Consider the following 19,835-nt stretch of genomic DNA (forward strand, 5'->3'; position numbering starts at 1 on the left):
TGCAGAGGTCTCCTAGGAAGCACTGATGTGAGCTGGCCTGCCTGACGGCCAGGGTGCACCAGTACAGAAAAATACAGCCAGAGCAGTTCTCAGCTGTGTGTACAGAGGAGGTTTACACTGTGAAGCACCAGGCAGCAACACTAATCGCAGTCCTGGATCTAGTTCAGTCAACTGAACTTGTTTGATCCCAGCCACAGTCTATGCATCCCTGGTAAAGATGTATGCACTGAGACTGAGGCTTTCCAAAACTGTTCATTAATTCAGCTTTGCACTTGTCTCTGAAGTTGCTGATATTGACCTCTGCCAAAGAAAAAAATCATTTGAGCTATTAAGTCACTTGACATGACTATGTAAGTGAAATCCCAAGGTACATACAATAAATATTTTTATGAATGCACAAACCTAAGCAAAGAATCCTCATCTGTCTTCTAGAAAACTGTTTATCTTGGAAAAAACGTTGCAATTTCCTGTGCATGCGTCAACTGACTGTCTCTGGGCTCAGTTCCTTCCGATATATATGCATATATACACACACAGACATGCATAGTATAGACCCACTGTTTTCCTTCCACTAAAAAGCTGCCAAGGAACTTCAATCTGAAGCAAAATATCAGACACAGTCAGAAATTGCAAACATTATCTCCTGAAAGCAAACCAGGCAACTGTGATTAGGCCCAAAACTTAAAGTCTGAGAGATGCTAAAAAAAAAATAAATATACTGAGTAAAAGGTTAATAAATGCCCATCTGCAAAAAATGTTAGAACAGGAGATGTTTGGGAAGGAACCATCTAAGCTTTGTTTTTAAAGCATTGATGTGATACAGCCAAATTGTGTGTAGACACGTTCTAGGCAGGTTTGAAAGTCTTATACTATGCTTCTGCTGATCTGCTCAAGCCCAAGGCAGCAAGGACATTCACCAGCTAGGTCGCTCTGACTCAGCTGGGGTCTCTCTACTCCTGTGTTCAAAAGCATATTCCTGGTTGTTCATCTGCATCTAAAACCTGTTAATCTCCAAGTAAAACTCCTGAACTGGAGAATGTCTTTCTCAACCACAAGCTCCTGTGCTGTTATGAGGCACTTTGCAGGTAACGAAGCCAGAAGCACAATGTTCTGCTTAGTAGACAAAATCATAACAAAATAGGAAGAGCTGAGAGGAGTTAAGAGACCTAGATACTACAAAGAAGCAGTAGTAAGCATAGTCTCAAAGGAAAACACACAGCCATCTACCCGAAACCTGTGCACAGCTACATCATCTTGCCAAAGCGGTCCGCTCATCCATCTTTCTAAAGCTATTTCTCACTTTCATTTGTGCAGCCTGGAGAAGTTAAACTTTGGGTTAAACTAAACCCTGTGCACAAACTCTGCCATTTCAGTACCTCTCACCCTCAGGACACAGGTTTCTCTTGCATTCTAGAAGTGCTAATTTTTACACTAATGCTTCTTTGTAGTTTTCATGGATGTGCAAACACATGCAAACCAGATAGCTTTAGTCCTTCCAGTACAGCTTCATTACTTGGGTTGGTAAAAGGGGAAGGGAACTTATGCAAAAGCTCTAAGAGCAGGTCACACAGAAAGTGACACCATCCATGAAACCAGGTCTTTCTCAGTAATTATTTTTCTCTCTGTCAGATTTATCTAAAGAGCCATATACACTGCCACATTAAGGCATTTTGAAAGAGATGAAACATAAACCCATAGACTTGTAGAGCTTGAGATTTGTTAACTCAGGAAAAAAAAAACAACAAAACAGAAGAAAGTGTTGTCAGCTCTTCAGTCTTACTGTTAAATGGTGGTGGTAGGTTCACCAGTGCCACAGGCAGCTTTTAGACCTTACAAAGCTGCTTCCTTGTGAAAATGAAGCTGGATTAAGAGTACAACAGTTTCATCACACTTCAATGAAAAGTGCACTACCCAACTAAAACTGTTAGACCAAGCTGAAGAGAGATAATTTATCCAGAAAATCTAAACTATCACTTTAAAAAAAATCTTCCAAATTACATCAATACAGCTAAGAGAACTATTTAGTAGTCATACAAAGTTTTCATTTTTACATTACCTGGTTGAATAATTCCAGTAACAACAGAGATATATTCTTCAGGATCCTGCTCAGTAGAAATCTCCTTGCTGCCTCCATCTAAGGTCAGTATCTCATAAAGGATATCTGAGTTCTCTACTCCACAAAGTAGAATCACCACATCATCCAGAGGTTTTAGAACTTGCTCTAGAAAATAACTTCTTTCTCGATTCAGGCAGTTAAGAAGTCCCCATGATAGTATCAGGAGTTTACATTTATAACAGGGTAAAGACAATAGCTCCTGGTGCTTGAAAGATGAAGTCTTTAGATCGTAGAGCAAGATTCCTCCTTTGTTCACAATGCGCCCAAAAAGAGATTTTAAATACAGAGCCCACTCTTCTGCATCTTGTTCATATATCACGAGAATATCCTTCATATTTTCTAGAGAGAAGAAAACAAACAAACAAAAAAATAATTTCAAATGCATTTTTAAGCCATTATAAATACAAGAAAACAGATAGCTTCCCCCCATTTAAAAACTTGAGGTTCTGAAGTAACAAGACAGGTTATCACCTTGAAATGACCAAAGCAGAAATATCATCCACAGAAATACTGTTAAAATAGCTCAGAATATTATACGTTTAGAATAGCTTCAACTAGTATTTCAGAATGAATACTGAAATGGCAGTGTAGACACCAGAGTGCATCCACACATTCTGCTCACTCCTAGATTCTTGACAAATAGGTGATACTATTAAAAATGCTACAGTTAACTTTTAAAGGCAGAAATAAAAAACATATATTTGAACACCGGACATGATCTGACTTCATTAGAAACAGGATTGGTATGTTTAAGATATTTTGGCAGCACGGTATTAGGACAGTCATTACTGATTTTTTCTTACAGTCCTTATTCTAACAGAATTACTTACAAACCTGACAAATCTAAAACTATTTTTTTTTTTTAGTTCTGCTTTCTATTTAAGACATAAAATGTGATGCCAGTAAGACTAATAGTCATTGACAGTGTTACTAGGATGACAGTATGAAATAGAGACAACAGGCACAAGCTGAAACACAGGAGGCACCCTCTGAGCATCAGGAAACATTTTTTACTGTGAGCACTGGCATAGGTTGCCCAGGGAGGTTGTGGAATCTCCCTCCATTGAAGTTCAGTGTGTCTCCCAGGTTCCCAATGGGTCAGGCAACCTGCCTGGCACCTGTCTGTAGTGCAGGTCAGTAAGTCGCTTCTTTGTGAATATCAAGAGATGTGGAAATGGTGGGCACACACAGAGTTAAAATGTTTCTTTGGCACACAACAGCTCTGGAAAGTGGAATGCACCATTGAAAGCATAGCACAGATGTAGCTGAAGAGAACAAACTTGTCAAGGATTCCATGTAAGTTCTTGTACAAAAGAAGAAACTGAACCTACATCTCCAGTCCAGGATTAGTGTTTTAATTACTGAAGTCTCCTTCTTTTTAGAATAACTTATTTCTATATTTTTTTCATTCATTCTTTACTCAGGAAATATTTATCCTGCTGAGGCTGGCTGAAACTTGTAGACTAGGGACACAATAGCTTTGTCTCTTGAGTTCATTATATGCCTATAAGCTGCTTGGGGGATAGCTGCCATCTTTCAAACAAATATGAATCCTCATACTTTAAAAAAATTTTCTGTCATATGAAGTCATACAGGACCAAGTTCAATATGGTAGTGGGTGATGGTATTTCAAGATGAATGACGCTAACTAATACATTAGAGCAGGGTAATATTTTTCAAAATATGTTTGGAAAGGTGACCGCTACATTTTCCATGGTAAAAGCATTCTAAAAAATGCTAGTTTCTGCTGAAATGCTGGTTTAATTGTAAAAATAAACAGTAGCATATTTCCAGTTTAACTCAGAGCAAAGTTATATATGTGACACTAACACAAGAAACCTACTTGCTGCAATGTTTTTTGTTTTCACAATCTCATAGAATTTTCCATAACTTGCATAAATAAAAAGTAGAAAAAAAGCACTTGCTGCACAGTTTCAAAAGAAGATATTATATTTAACAAAGCTGTAAGGCCAGAAGCTTTTTCAGACTGACCACACCATTTCCTATCACAAGAAACAGAATCACCAAGCACCTTTTATTTTCAGTCCCTATTTACTAAAAGCACTGTAGTGGTCCTTAAAAATATGGATTTGAAGAAAATGCTTAGTCTATGAAGAAGATTTAAAAATTCATTCTTCGCACTGTTTGAATTTGCTTAGTTTCAACTTCCAGTCACAGAATATAGTTTTATCTACTTCTGCAAGCTCAAAGAAGTATCTGCCCTCAGAAGTCTGTCCCCCTAAGGTCTTCAGACTCTCATGAAGCGACTCTTAGCCTTGCCTTCATTACAGTTTGTAAACTGGGATTATTACTCTCCCCACTATCAGAGAGGTCCTGTAGAACTACTACCATTCCTCCTGCACTTTCGTGAACTCTCTATTGATACAGTGTATGGGAAGAATAAAATCTCATTTGAGATCACCTCAGATATGCACAGGAAGGTCTCATTTTAAATTCATGCTCAGCTGTGTTTCTTTCTATTATGATGGATTTGGGTAAGGACATAGCTAAGTGGAATTGCAGGAAGGGATTAAAAAAAGCATGTTAAACCGAAAAGGCAATTCACCCCCAACCCAGACCTCAGCTTCACAGAATCTTGGTGTCCTGATTGTGCAGAAGACGGATCTGCTGGTGTCTTCCACAGCACCCACTTGACCAAGAGTCTAAGTTTCCTCTCCAAGTAGAAGGAGAGCACTGGGCACGAATGGTGCAGAACTGCACCTCCTTCCTGTGCAGGCTGGAAGCTCCCCAAAGGCGTTTCTGTATCCCAGAGCAGGAAAGGACTGCTAGACCCAACCATTCAGGTACAGTTGAAGAGCTCTCTGTGTGCTGGGCAAGGAGGAGTAAGCTCTTCAGTAGAAATATTCTTACAGAACTGACATTACATAATAATGATAATAAAAACATGCATAACGTATAAAGTTTAGCCCTGTGCAAATGGACAGTAGAAGGCTTGATTACTCAAGAAATTCTAAAGATAGAAGTGAGGAAGCTGCATCTAAATGACAGAAGAAGATGAAGTAATTCTATTTCTTTACTGTTTATCTGCACCTCAGTTCGCAGCTTTGGCCTTAGATAAGCATGAATGCAAAAGGAGTTTTAAGATGTTTCCTGAAGGCTTGACTGCATTTCTTTCTAACTATGTTTATTTTTATATATGAGAAAGAAAGCTTTATTTGTATAAGGGAGTGAAATACATCTACCACCACAGTTGATCGAAGAAAGGCTCTGCAACATACATCTCATAAAACTTTAATTTAATATGGCTGCCATATTTGATTTCTCTTTTCTATCTATATTCAGAGGGAAGAGTCATGCTGTTGAGGAGAGACTTGTCAGAGCAAGGTATTTCATGCTGCAGTTTGGTGCAATGTTTGTTTATTGGTTTGAAGAAAGCAACTAGTGCTATCAAGCCACCTGTGGGAAACCAAATGTGGGTTTTGTTTTGAATTATATGCTTGATTTTTTATCCTGCCATTGATTTATCTGTCTTCTAGACTGAGAGGTAACTTTGATATTAAGCAGGAACACAAGACCTACATATTACTTGCCCAAAATTGTATTAAAAGGTGAAATATCACTATTTTTAAATGCTTACCTGACTTCAAATGGAGAGTCACAGTTTACCCCAGGAATAGTTATGAAGTCCCCTTTCTAAAATCTACTCCATGTGCCTTAGCATTTTTCCTGTTACACAATGCTTTTGTCTACAGAAATTTTACTAAGATGCAGATGCTTGCATGCAGATTACTTAAAGCTCACCCAAATAGCTGCTTTCAAAACAGAATCTCTTTAACTTCAAACAACAAAATCTGAAGTTTAACTTTAATGCAACACTACCCAGTACTGAATACACAGTAACAATGCTTAACTTACCAACTAGAGTTTTTTCCCTTTCATTATTTTCATCTCCCACTGCATATTTATTTGAAGTTACTGCACTTGGAATATAATCCACATTGAGATGAATTTTGCTCCCTTGAAAGTTAATGTAATAGAAACTATCATATCCTGACAAAATTAAGCCATGCTTCAACTACTCCTACTTGAAAACTGACTCAAAGTTAGAAATAAAATGTATTATTAGTTCAGCAATGAGAGATAGTAAGAGAATTCATGCAGTCATCCATAACCTGAAAGGGTTCTTCTGACAAGCAGAACTATTCTCTAGTTACTGGCATGTAGTTGCCCGAAAAAGAACATCTCAGGAAACATGCCATCTGAAGTATTCTCTAAAAAGACCTGCTGAATCTTATGAGAACTAAACATTTATACAGACCTAAAATTACATTCAGGCCTTTAAAGTCAACTGTGAGGCTGATGTGGCCCCTGGTGAAAATGAGCTTGATACCCCTGACCTAAAGTCTTAAGTCCATGGTTTTCAAAACCCCTACAGTTTGAAAAATGTCTGTTTTCCTTCTAAGACATCTCTACTTCCCCTTTCCCCCATATTCTTCTTACCTTGTAAGATAAAACTACCAGTATAGTCAAGGGTCACGATGCAATGATAAAAAATGGAGAATGAGAAACATAAGGCAATGTGAAAGACCTACACTCCCATCTTCACTTGGAGATTTGCAAAACCTTTCTTCTAATATCAAAAAGATTCATTTCCATTTGGGCTGTATGTAGGATGAGAATGGCAAGCACACATACTAGTTCAAATGAGATTCCAGAAACGAAAGACCTTTAATCTCTTGGCCCCTTTGTAACCTTTTCACAAAGATTCAGTCATTCATCTCTTCATATTGCTTGCCCTGATCACTTAAAATTATATAATAAGGAACTATGGAAAAAGTTTCACCAGCACTTCAAAAAAACCCTGCAATTTAACATTTGGAAACAGAATGAGAACATTTAATTCAACACTAGTCAGTGGCCTTAGCATAATAAACTGCCCCCCACACATCCACAAGGCATCGATTTTCCCAGTCAGTGTACCTGTTATACATCCAGTAAATGTATCTCAAAATGCATCTCTAGATCTTGGTTGCTGGAATTCTGCAAGGCAAATCCCCTGAAGCAAGCAAAATGGGAAGGACAGCAGAAAGCACTTTAGAACTACTTGCAGATAATGGAAAATGTTTTCAAGTCAGATATGTTGCTTCTCAGAGATGTTCCACTAATGGAAATGAAAATTATAAAAGCCTGCTTGTAAACTTCAGAGTGAGATCACAAAGTAGCTAAATTGCTGCAGCACTGTGGCACACCTGTTTCAATTAAAGCAATTATCCTAAAGCATGGGACATTCCTGCTATCACTGTATCAGCCAGCAGAGCTGCTGCACTACTGTTCTCAAATGCCTATTTAACTAGCACGTAATAAGAACATTTTCATTGTTTATGTACCTTCTGTCACTAATTGCTACATTGTGTGTGAAAACAAGTACTTGCTCTATCTGTATAAAATCAAGCCTCCTGTCCTCATCATTATTTCCACTAAGCTCAGTGAGGCCTGGAGGGGGCAAAATTAAGTTCTATGGAGAGGAATGATTTTCCTCCAAATGGGATGAGTTTAGGCTTAATCTTCTAGGCTTTCTCTGTTAAGAAATCCCATTGACCTTCTCTACAGTGCCAACAGGAAGACAGAGCCAAATGAGTTTGTGGGGTACCTTTCCTCAGCATGGACCTGACCCAGGTAGACTAGAAAGATACCTGACTACCAAACCTGACAAAGCCAACATTATGCCCAAAAAGCTGTTTCTCCTGCAGAATGATATGGCCTTATTCCCCGGTTCAGGCCTCTCTGATCTGTCCTGTGAACACATACAGAAATGTAATGATCATCACAGTATCTTCCCCTGTGGAGGCCTTGTCCATCCACAGCTGATGGACAGGTGCTCTCATTTCTAATGAGCATGACTAAACACAAACAGGGGGTATAAAGGTCAGAACTCAATTCTCTATTTCAAGGTACACCTCCTCCTTTATCATCACTGCAACGAGGCAAAATTTTGTGTCATCACACTCACTTCCTTGAGAGCAAATCGCACCTTTGGTAAATTTTAGCAGAATATAGTCAGGTAATTCAGAAATGCTTTAGACAAGAATAAATCATGAAGAGAAAAATATACCATACTGACAGCATAAAGAGCTGAAGTAATCCATTAGTTTTTTTATGACTGCTGTGGAACAAGTCTTTAAGGTCACACAAAAACCTGAACAAGCTGTATCAAGTTTGTATTAATTGATGCTATTTCTACTAGAAGCAACAACCACCTGAAGCTTTCCCTTATACTATAACTACAGTTCTATAAACATGAAACACTTTTAAAAATTCCAGTTTCAAAATCTCGCTTGTATGGTAGACCAAAGTGGGGGTTTTGTTGTTTTTTTGTTTGTTTTTCATTGCCAGTGTTTCTCATATCAGGATCTCTCTAGATATGCCCATCCTGATTTATCCCATGGATTTTTTGATTTATGTTCACATTCGAACTGCTTGTTTATATTCAACTTGTTTGCTTTTTCTTCCACTTTCTGTTGCTATTTTCTCTGCCACCTTTCATTCATTTTTACATCAGTTTCTCACGAATTCTCATCTCTAATTCCATTGAAATAAGAAACATAGAAAACATGCTCTGCAGATATTTATTAGTTCTAGGGGAAACAGTTTAATGAAATCCAGCACATTTGCTTCTATCACAAAAGAATATACCTCAGAAAATTGTGTGTATACAACCAAACAGAAAGCACTGATCTTGCAAACAACAACTTTTCGGGCAAGTTGCTGTGGTTCTAACTGCTGTGATCCAGGGAGGTCACACAACAGCACTGCTCTATCAAACGCAAGGAAGATATCTTACACATTAGGTAGTGTAATTTATACACCAGGGACTTAGCAGACACATCATCAATCATCATTATACGACAATGTTTTTCAGTAACTATCACCACTTACTGCAATTTCTGCTCAGAGAGATTTCTGTGTTTCCTGCATTTGCAACATGGTCAAATAAATCGAATTAACCATGGACAGCATCCCAACAGTTCCTAAATTACAGATTATCACTGACACAAGAAATCTGTCAGGTAAAACTGCCTTAGAGCAGTCATAGAATCACAGAATAGTTTGTGTTGGTAGGGACCTTTAAAGACTACCTAGTCCAACCCTCTGCCACAGGCAGGGACATGTTTCACTAGAGCAGGTTGCTCAAAGTCTTATCCAACCTGACTTGGAGCACTTCTAATGATGGGGCATCCCCAGCTTCTCTGGCCAACCTGCTCCAGTGTCTTACCCATACTTCTTTAGGTTTCTAAACAACTACGTTTCCTTTGCCACAAGTCAGCAGAGTATCCAGGGAGGACTCCTGATAGCCCATAAATCAAATGGTTTTAATTCTGCTTTTACAGACTGTTTTAAAATATTTTTTTACGCATCTTATTTACCTGAGCATTCATCCAGACATTAAAGGAAGTATAAGAAGCAGTTTCTATTTGATATGTAACACGTCTAAGCTACAAGGCTCTAGAAGAAAGTATCCTCTTGTTTCAGCTCATTTCTTTTGTCCCTTTCTGACAAATAAGTGACGGTCTCAAAAAAAAAACAGACAATAACAACAACAACAACAAAAAAACAAGACAAACCTCTAATCATTGTTGGACACTTTATATTTTTGTGTTAACCTTTTCAACAGCATTCATGTTAATGATGCACGCAGAAGGAAGTAAATGAAGTAGAAAAATCATTACATAAATGTGTAGTTTCATAAAATGAGCAATGACAGAGCTAACAGTGAGTTAGAAACCAAGCTAAGTAAAACATTCAGCAAAAACCTCAGTAGACAGGTGACTTCTCTATATTAAGCCCACCTCAGCTTCCTCTCTCCTGCCTTAAGACAAAGATTCTAGACACTAGCTATATAACAACCTACTTTCACTTCTGCCCATCAGACAGAAAGAAATCAAGTTATTCGCAAGTGCGAGTCTGCCCTTGCTTAACTCGCCCACAGGATTGCAAAATCAACTGCAACGTCCAAAGACTGTTAAAGCTTACATGAAATTCAAAAGACATTCTTCCAGCAAGTGTATCTCTTCAGTATAACTTAAACACATGCAATTATCTTTCCCTCCCTGCAAAATTCTCAAATTATTACCAGCCTTACAATAGGACTAAATTGGAGAGTTATCTAGGTATCAATTTGGGGTCCTCCTCTAGCGGACAGCCCTCATAGAAAGGTTTAATATCTGCTGCCTTTGACCAAATCCGTTGCTTGCTGGAAATGAACCAATTGGAAGTTTTGTATGTTCAGGTTCTTGCAAACACACTTACCACGCCCTATATACCTGCCTACCATACTTTACTGTCATTGCCATATGTTCTCACTGTTGGATAAAAACAGGAAAACTATGTCTATGTAATTATGTAAACTGGAAGAAATGTATCTCACCAGTACTACTAGCTTTTCAAGCCCATTGCCTTCCATTTCTAGTTAGAAAAGAATAAAGTGAAAACACATCCTTCTTGAGCCATTTCCTACACCAAATTAAACCGTATCTCACTACAGTCAGAGAATCTGTGCAGTTCAAATATAGTAAATCTCAGAAACTTGAGCGGGACAAGACAGGACCAAGGAATTATGAAGCATCCTGTAGTTTACATTATCAAGCCCCTCATTGTTTGACTGAATCTATATAACTAAATTTTTATTTTGCTCTTGAATATCCAAAAAAAGAAGAGTCTTAAAAGAAAACAGGTTGATGCTGTCATAGGTCTAGTACTGTCTTGTTTGCACATACATTTTATTAGCATCTAATCTAAGACTCCTCAGGATGCCAACTGCTCAGCAATAACTGACTTCATGTTTGCTGTATGTATGAAACACAACATGCAGTCTTGTATTTCTTCTTCCAAAGTTTATACCACCCATGCTCCACCTTCTGTTTACTGCAGATTATTGCTATAACTGCATAAACATCTTAAATACACACACAAAAAAATCTCACTGCTACATGAAGGGGCGGTCCTACACATCTCTACTATACAGTTGATTATGCCCCTGCTGACCATTTATTTTTTTATTCACTTCGATCAACTCCCCAGCCTGTTTTGCCTTGAAGTTGCCTAAAAGCTTCTGTTGACAAAAGGGAAAATGAGGCCTCGGATAAATCCAAGCCTCTGGAATTAATGGGAGGGGAAGATTGCCACTTGGAGCAACAGCTATGGCTTAGAGTGAGTAAACACTAATATTCAGTTAAGAACATGAGTATACATTTAAAATAAACCATCTGATTGTCCTCACCAAGCTGTGCTTCACATTACTGACTAGCCGTGGAACACATAAATTGCATACCTTTCAGAAAAAAGTAAAGCAGAACATGTGCTTCAGAATCACACCTATTGTATGCCACCTGCTAATGCCATAGGATCAGGCTAGAAGAAGTTCAAAATAAGCTCCCTTCAATGTGCCCTGCATGGCTATCAGGTCGTTAGCACCTACTGCTGGCCTCTACAAATCCCCTTCTGCAGGGAGCGCTACTTCCCAGTGTGGACACAGCCTTACAGCATTCGGGAAACACACTAAACCGCAGTACCATGAGCATGTAGCTAAGCTCCAACTTGCTCTTGCACACTTGTACTAAAGCAGGTTCCTCAAGTGATGCTTTTGAGCATAGCCACTTCCGCTGAATTCATAGCTGGTACAGACTGCAAGGCCACACGGTCCTGTGGTACTTAATGTACTCATAGGTACCTGCATTGGCTAGTTAGGACTACAACAAAATGAAACACTTACTGAACTAAGTGCTTATTATGACATTAAAATTCAGTGAAAAGACTTTAACAATATACTAAGAATGGAAAAATCTAGGAAGAAAACAGTATAATCAAGGGTCATTTTCAAAAAATGACAGTTGCTTAAATCTCTTGTGAAACTTCTCATTAATCTGATCTTCCAGTAAGAAACAAAACCCATAAAAAGAAAGGAATTAATGTTTGGAAACACTCCTCTCAAGACTCCTACTGCTTCAATAAGGACTTAAATCCTTCACTGCCATTTATCAAGTACTGGATTGTCTCAGGCAAGCTTTTTTTTTTTTCCTAAGTAAGTGTGAAACCTTTGCTCTTTTCAGTGTACTAAACAAAACAAACTGTCTTCTGGTGAGTTATGTACAGTTTGGCAATTTAAATTTCAGAGTGTTCATCTGTGATGCAACTGTGGTGCAATAAACAAAATAGTATAACTGACTTTTATAATATTCGAATATGGTCAATGTTCAACCCTTGATTTCTGATAAAAAGGACTAGCTTTTAAAAGAAGTCTCCAAAACACACTAAATCCAATGGATGAGCCGTCACAGCTTCAAAAGATGGTTGTCTTTTTATTATATAATTTAAGGTATGTTTTAAATAAGAGGTTGTATACAAAATGAATAACAATGATTACTCTATGTTATCCATAATAAACAGCATAGACTTAACAGCATGTGGGAGTACAAAATTTATAGTATACACTACCTACTTGCAAGCTAAAATACAGGAATATGGATTGCCATACTAATGAATTCTATAAACTTCAGTGTTGAAATACAGGCTGCAAGTTCAGCAATGAAACAGAGCTGTTCTAAAACTCTTGTAGAAAACTGTCAAGAAAAATTAACATGAAATTGTCCTGAATGTATCCTGTAAGGAGAAAAATCTTCTGTTTCCAAACTTATAAATGTAGGATCTGCCTTAAACTTTCTCAGAAAGTATCTTTTCTTCAATTCAATCATTACAGACTCTGTTTCGTGCATTCAAGGCCAAATTATATTTGGCCTCCTCTAAAATGGTTAATCTTGAACAGCAAAGAGAATTGATACGGGGAGAAACAGATTTGGAAGTTTTGATGATAAGATTATGGTGTTACAAAAGCAGAATGCAAGTATGAAAACCTCAAAAAGTTTGAAACACTGGCAAAATTCCAATAGTGCTCAGCAACAAGGCGTCCTTGGCTAAGTAGGGCTATTCTGACACACACTAGCTGGGGTATTGGCTTTATGTTTTTACAACAATTCCTAAGTATTTTGAAAAGAAATTCCAAGTATTTCAACAAAGGTAAACAAACAGTCTCTTAAAAAACATGTGGACATTTCCGAACATCTATCCGTGAACTGTCTGTCCCAAATTTCCACAAAAGCTCATTTCTTAGAAACAACGGGAACTCCTTGGCACTACATGCTTTTGAAGAGTCTTGGCATCTTTTTTAACATCTGTCATTCACTTACATTTTTGAAGTACATTAACTTCAAGACCAAAAAGGAAGAAGGAAGTTTCCTTTCCTTTTCTAATCGCAGCATACATTACTGTGTACTTCAAGGTTTGAATGCTCCGAATCAGTGCTTAGGCAGTATACTAGTAAAGCACTGTTCTCTGATAAATGTAGTAACTGAGGATCACTGAATGCTGATATTCCAAGTAGGCTATATTCAGGCAGTAACTGTATTTCCTATAGATATGTTAATTCTCATTTATCATAAAAGTAATTTCCAGATACTGCTAAACTGAATTGTACTAAGTTTGTCTTTAACAGTGTTTAATATTTTACAATAATGAAGAGTAATGAGTTGACAAATGGTCCTACACTAAAAACGACTGCTCCTCACCCCTAAGCTTATAAGCAGTGAACCACAGCCACAAACTGTAGCTATTTATAAGTACCTGTATAAAGTTTCAAGTGACTTACAGTTGCTAAGCATGTGATCAGAAAGTAAGAGGTTGCTTTCCAAACTCCGCTATACCTCTGGTTGAACCGTCTCAGTGTCAAACATGTGTAAGCCTTAACTTATTTAATTGCACAAAGATTCATAGAAAGATTGAAAAACAAAGTAATGATGGGACTGCTTGAGACCAGTATGCTTTAACTGTCAGGCCCATGACAGCATAAATTAAATTCTGTGGCTTAATACAAATCTTGCTTTCTTACTATGCAGGGAGACAATGAAAGCTAAATAATCAATATTATCACATAAAATAGATCCCAGTTTAAACTTTAAATCTTGGTATTCATGGCTCTCTTCTTATCTTCACAACAGTTTCAAATTTCCTAGATACATAAAATACTCTTCTGAACCTATTACTACTTTTGGTTACATTTAATAAAACCTAGCTGTTTATCATGGCTCACGTTGTAATAGTCTCAATTTATACAAAAGGTCAGTGCAACTTTATTTTTTCAATGATAGCCAGAAATGACTGGACCTCCCAGGAGGATATAATTATACCACAAGCTACTGCTGCTGTTCACATTCTGGCACTCATGCTTATTAAAGGAGTCAAAACATCCTTTATTATCTACCTAATAAAGGAGTATATAAGCTAACCAAATGATCAAAGACCAGCTCCAAGAGATGTACAAACAAGAAAACAGTGACATTGCGGTTCTCAAGTCCCTGGACACAAACGTTACTCTTTTCAGAAACTGAGATCATTGTGCTTTCTTTCACCTTTGCCATTACTTTTTTTCACCTTTACCATGATACAATTTTTCAAATGTGGGTGGTCAATTGCTTATATGCAAATCTCAGTAATCACTGCTTGCAAGATAAGGAAGACCAGAGAGGATTAGCATAAGGAAAGCATTGTCTCAGGATCAACTTCTGAATCTGAATCAGCAACCCAACACTTCTGAAGACAAATTATAGTTTTATGTTAATTATAAGGTACCTGAGTTTCAAAGCTTAATGGATCCCATTAAGGAGACAGATTTCAGCTTTAAAATATCTAAGTATTATATTTTTGTTTCCCACTGCAGAAATATAAAAATGTTGCATTAATAATAAAAAATAGGAACTTCTTTTCAGAATAATAAGATTGTAAACAGATGACAGCAGCTTCTGCAGTACAGGCTTCTTTGATACTCGAATTACTAATGTATTATTAGTGGTAATATTATTCATATCATGTTATCACTGAACCTACTTCAAAACTCCACCACTAGACCCCTTAGATTTTGAATCAAATCATGGTATGAGACCTATTTTGTCCCTAAAAGTGAGTTCAAGTGATCCCTAATTCTTGAGAAAAACAAAAATCAAGTATTATTTGTGTATATTCACTGTCTAGATTCTCTCACAGAACATCTGTCACGTAAACTGTCCCAGGAACATTTGGAGGCACAGAAAGGTACGTCATGTAAATAAAGAGCACATAGTGGAAGATCTCAGTGACAGTATTTGTGTTCATGACTGCAGAGAGGTATGACAACTCAAACGCAGCATAGCCATTAACAAGTTATCCGTCGGTGCCTCCCGTTTCAAGTGAGGACAGATGTCATCAGGGATTATGCATTACAGATGTTTTTTCTCTACAAGGTGCGGCATATCTAGTGGAATTTGCATAAAGAAGTTCATCTAGGCCAGCTTTTCCTTCAGAGTACTGACAAGTAAAAAGGCTGTCCCTCCCATCAAGTATCCCAGTTTTCAGATTAGAGCACCCAAAGCAACTTCAATACCTCATAAGCAGTGTCCCATCAGGAGAAAACAGATCCATTTTCACTGTGGAAGTAAAGGTTTGGTGTTGTGGTAAAACTGCAATAGACAGGTCTATTCATGGATGTTCCAGGTGGATGAGGCTTGTGCAGAGAAATACATGAAACAATGACAGCGATAAATGATGACAGAGTAGAAGGTCAGCATAATTACTGCTTGCTGAACCTACGCTTAATTGTTTCCCTGCCAATTCTCAATACCATATATGTGGAACTAACTGCAAGCAACTGGGAAACTGACCATCCTTCTTTGGTGCTCTTAGGTATTTGCTCAGCAGTTACTCCAGCAACTTCACATGGGTACTCAAGATTTGACTGCCTTTATTCACCAAAAGCCAAACTTTAAACTGAATGTCCCCAGGTCATGCACAATTGTATACTGTTGTTTAGATACAACAATCAGTAAGCAAACGTCTAATTATCAGAATACAACTGACTGTTCACACCTAGGAATATCTGCTTGCCCAGTAACTGAGACAGTACATACACATTTTGAAACGCTATTCAACATGCCCATGCATGCTACTTTTTTCTTTCAAGAAGTATGCAATACTGCAAGTCCAGTCCAGATAGAAAATCCTGTCTGTCAAAAGTTAGATACTAGTAAAATAACTATATCCATTCTGCAACGAGCCTTGGGTAGAAGACAAAGCAGTCCTGAGTTTTGATATTTTATCTACCACTAACTTATTACACAACATCTAGGGAAGTCACTTTGCCTTTCTTCTCTAGTGTTTCCATCTATATAATGACAGTAGTAGGTAGAGGTGGCTTACAATGCTAATGTCATTAGAATGCTGCACTTTATAATTAATATCTAATATGGTTACTTTGATGTTATAAAGTGATATCAAATTTTAGGTATTTTGAAAAAGAAAACAGCCTGTTTTGACATCAGAAGCAGTCATCTAAAATGGTGAGCCAGAACAGTAAACCAAAGTATTGAGCCACCTTTGCAGAGTCAGGGCTTCAGTTATCTCCTTCTCAATTCCTCATTCATAAAATGAGGAAATAAGTAACTGTCCTGACTAATAGAAGAGTTGCAAAGATAGAGCTGAGCAACCTGCTGCAAGCAAGTCAAACCTCTGGCATCTGGCTGCACATCTTCCAATTCTCCTTTATTGAGCGACCAGGTTTGCAGTCACTGGTTTGACTTAAGTGTTCCTCAGCCTTGTAAATGTACATGAAGAAACTGAGAGCAGTAAATACACAGTATTTTGTGAATAAGGAAACATAACTGGGAAGAATGAACACAGGGACCAGGAGTGAAGCGTTCCTGGTCCAGATTCAGGACTGCCTCTCATTTACATGTGACCTTCGTAAATCATCTTACCTTCTCATCAATTTTCTCCAACAATATAGGGCACGAAAATACACTGCATTACTACCAGTAGAGTAACAAAATATACACTAATAGTTTTGAGGCACATAGATAATGTGACGAACACCAATGAAAACATAAATAAGGAAATGAATATTTCTGTGTAAAGTCTAGCAGTGTTTTACTGTCCAGTGTAAAATAAGACTAGATGCCATACTGAATGCTGAGACTGAAAAAGGATGATCACTTTTTAATTAATAACACAGGTTATTAGCCAATTAAGACTATCCCAGAGTGGATATACATGTAAGCCAAATTAACATTACTCATGAAACTTTTATCCTTAATTTCTTAACCTTTCGGTGCCTCTCTTCATAAAAATTGCATTATGCACTTCAAGACAATAACAGATGAACTGAAAGCACTTGCAGCTGAGGAGAAGTTATCTAAAGCTGTCTTGAGGTGCTAAAAGCTGCCGCCTCAATAAAAGCTCTGGCATGATTTGTCATGAAAAGATGCAAACATGTAACATGTGTTGAAATATCAAAAGGAAGAAAAAAAAAGTTTTTTGGACTAGCAACGCTAACAGGGCATGCACCCACTAAGCGCAGAATACCTCATGTAGATTTCTCCACTCTTCAACATGACACTTGGAGGACAACCTAGGGAGGCAAAGGCAAAAGCAGCGCATCCCGATTCTCCACAAGAACCTCCCCACACAGCAGCGCCTCCATCCAACAGCCCCTCGGGTACCCGCGGGCAGCCCTGCAGAAAAACCGCCACAAAAACCCTTCCGGCAGCAAAGCCCTAAAAAAACCCTCCTCATCCACGACGCCTACCCGCGCACGGCGTTACCCCCGTCAAGGTAAAGCAAGGACTCCGCTTGCCCTCCGGCTGCGACATGGCGGCCGCGTCTCTTCGCACCAACGGCCACTTCCAACGGCCGCCGCGCGCGCCCGCCCTCACACCCGCGCCGCCCCTCACAGACCTGCCTGGCGCACGATGGCGCCGCCGCCGCGTCCCCTCGCTCTCTCGCTCTCTCTCTGGGGACAGACAGCGCTGTCCCGGCTGGTGAAGTCGTCGCCGCCGGTCCGGAAGCGTGGGGCCGCTCCCGGTTCCTTCCGGCCGTGGAGTTTCGCCGCCCGCTCCCGCGGTACCGTAAACCCCCATCCTACTCGCCTCAGGTGTTACCATCACATGAGCACACCACAGCGTTACAGAAGGTAACCAAAAACAAGCAATCCACGCACTTTGGCTATTTTATTAGGGTTCTACTACACAGTGCTTCAAGCTATAGAATAGCATCGAAGATGCTGAAGGGAGTGGAGTATCTCCCGTGTGAGGAAAGGCTGAGGGAGCTGGGGCTCTGGAGCTTGTTTACAAATATGTAAAGGGTGAGCGTCAGGAGGATGGAGCCAGGCTCTTCTCGGTGACAACCAATGATAGGACAAGGGGTAAGTGGGTTCAAACTGAAACACAAAACGTTCCACTTAAATTTGAGAAGAAACGTCTTCTCAGTGAGGGTGGCAGAGCCTGGCCCAGGCTGCCCAGGGAGGTTGTGGAGTCTCCTCTGCAGACATTCAATCCCTCCTGGACACCTTCCTGTGGAACCTCAGCTGGGTGTTCCTGCTCCCGCGCGGGGATTGCACTGGATGAGCTTTCCAGGTCCCTTCCAACCCCTGACATTCTGTGATTCTGTGTAATACTATGAAACACCCTTTTCCATCACAAATGGCGTATATGGCTCAACCTTTTTTGTCACTACAGGATTCCATGGCTTCCATGTAATCATTGGATCCTCCTTCCTATCAGCCTGTCTCTTGCGACTAATTAAATTCCACTTTACATCAAACCAGCATTTTGGATTCAAAGCAGCAGCCTGATACCAACATTTCGTAGACATCATCTGGTTATTCCTCTACATAACTGTGTATTGATGAGGATCCTGCTCTTCTAGCATATTAAGTACAATCAACTTCCAATCCTTAAAATCTGGTGTAACCCCAGAGAAGAGCAATTGACATAATCACGTTCATACTCACCTTATCCCTCATTTTATGTATCCTCCTAACCACATTAAACTACTGGCTTGTCAGGAGGCATTGATTACAGTAACATCTTGCAAGTTCAGAATAAAGGCCAGAACCACAAGAAGCTGGAGTTACCCCTTAAAATAGGATTACAGGAAAGCTGGATGTACCTTCTGGAAGAAAAAAAAAACATTAAGTTGGTTTCCAAAGGGAGCAACGCTTCTCCAACTGCACTTCACATGTGGTAGTGTGCTTCTCACTCATTTGAACTTCTGTGTTCCTCTTCCCTACCAGAACATTAATGCTTTGCAGCTGATTCTAGTGAAATTTGTCAAAGGTTTTAAGAATCTCAAAGGTGAAGTTGCTAAGTATCAGTTTCAGGAGTGTGGGTGTCCAAACTGGAGGAGACAAATGCTGAGCTCTGCCTGAACCGAAGGAAAGGTTGCAAAGTGAATTGAAGCAGTACTAAAGGAAAAGCCACACAGAGGCAGTCTTTATAGACAGCATGACAAAACCTTCACAGTTTGCAATCAACCACAAACCACAAATCTGCAGGAGTCTGGACTTCAGTCAAAGAACTGCTCCTGTAAAGCCCTTGCATGCTGCACGGACTGTGTCCAACTGAAATACATGAGAAATGGAACCATCGTGAGCTGTTCCTGTTTCTGTCATTACACAGGTAGATACTTGGTTTTTATTTAGTATGTGTTTTTGAGGGTTTTTTTGTCATTGTGCTTTTGATACATATACACAGGGAAAATCCAGGCTAGATCCAAGCATGTCAGTCTACATATGCAATGGGAAGAGCCTGGAATAACTCCCCTTGTTCTTTTCTGCTCGTTTTACCCTTCAGATTTTGTTCATTGAATGACAGGTATCTGGGCATTATCTCATTCTAATACTGTA

At 39.0% G+C, this 19,835-nt stretch overlaps 1 protein-coding gene across 5 annotated transcripts in view; it reads right to left on the reverse strand.

Moving 5' to 3' along the window:
- Window positions 1-18,003, reverse strand: part of BANK1 (B cell scaffold protein with ankyrin repeats 1) — a 128,346-nt gene extending 110,343 nt beyond the window's left edge. For 3 of the 5 annotated variants that reach the window (XM_065837029.2, XM_071808236.1, XM_071808237.1), the window contains exons 1-2: window positions 17,739-17,874; window positions 2,057-2,455 (exon numbers count right to left, since the gene is read on the reverse strand). In XM_065837029.2, the coding sequence (XP_065693101.2) occupies window positions 2,057-2,455; window positions 17,739-17,802 (463 nt within the window). In that variant the 5' untranslated portion in view covers window positions 17,803-17,874. The other 2 variants (XM_071808239.1, XM_071808238.1) reach the window with 2 other exon arrangements.
- Between the last annotated feature and the right edge of the window lie 1,832 nt (window positions 18,004-19,835).

Source organism: Patagioenas fasciata, chromosome 4 (genome assembly GCF_037038585.1).
Source record: "Patagioenas fasciata isolate bPatFas1 chromosome 4, bPatFas1.hap1, whole genome shotgun sequence".
In the NCBI taxonomy this organism is placed as follows: domain Eukaryota; kingdom Metazoa; phylum Chordata; class Aves; order Columbiformes; family Columbidae; genus Patagioenas; species Patagioenas fasciata.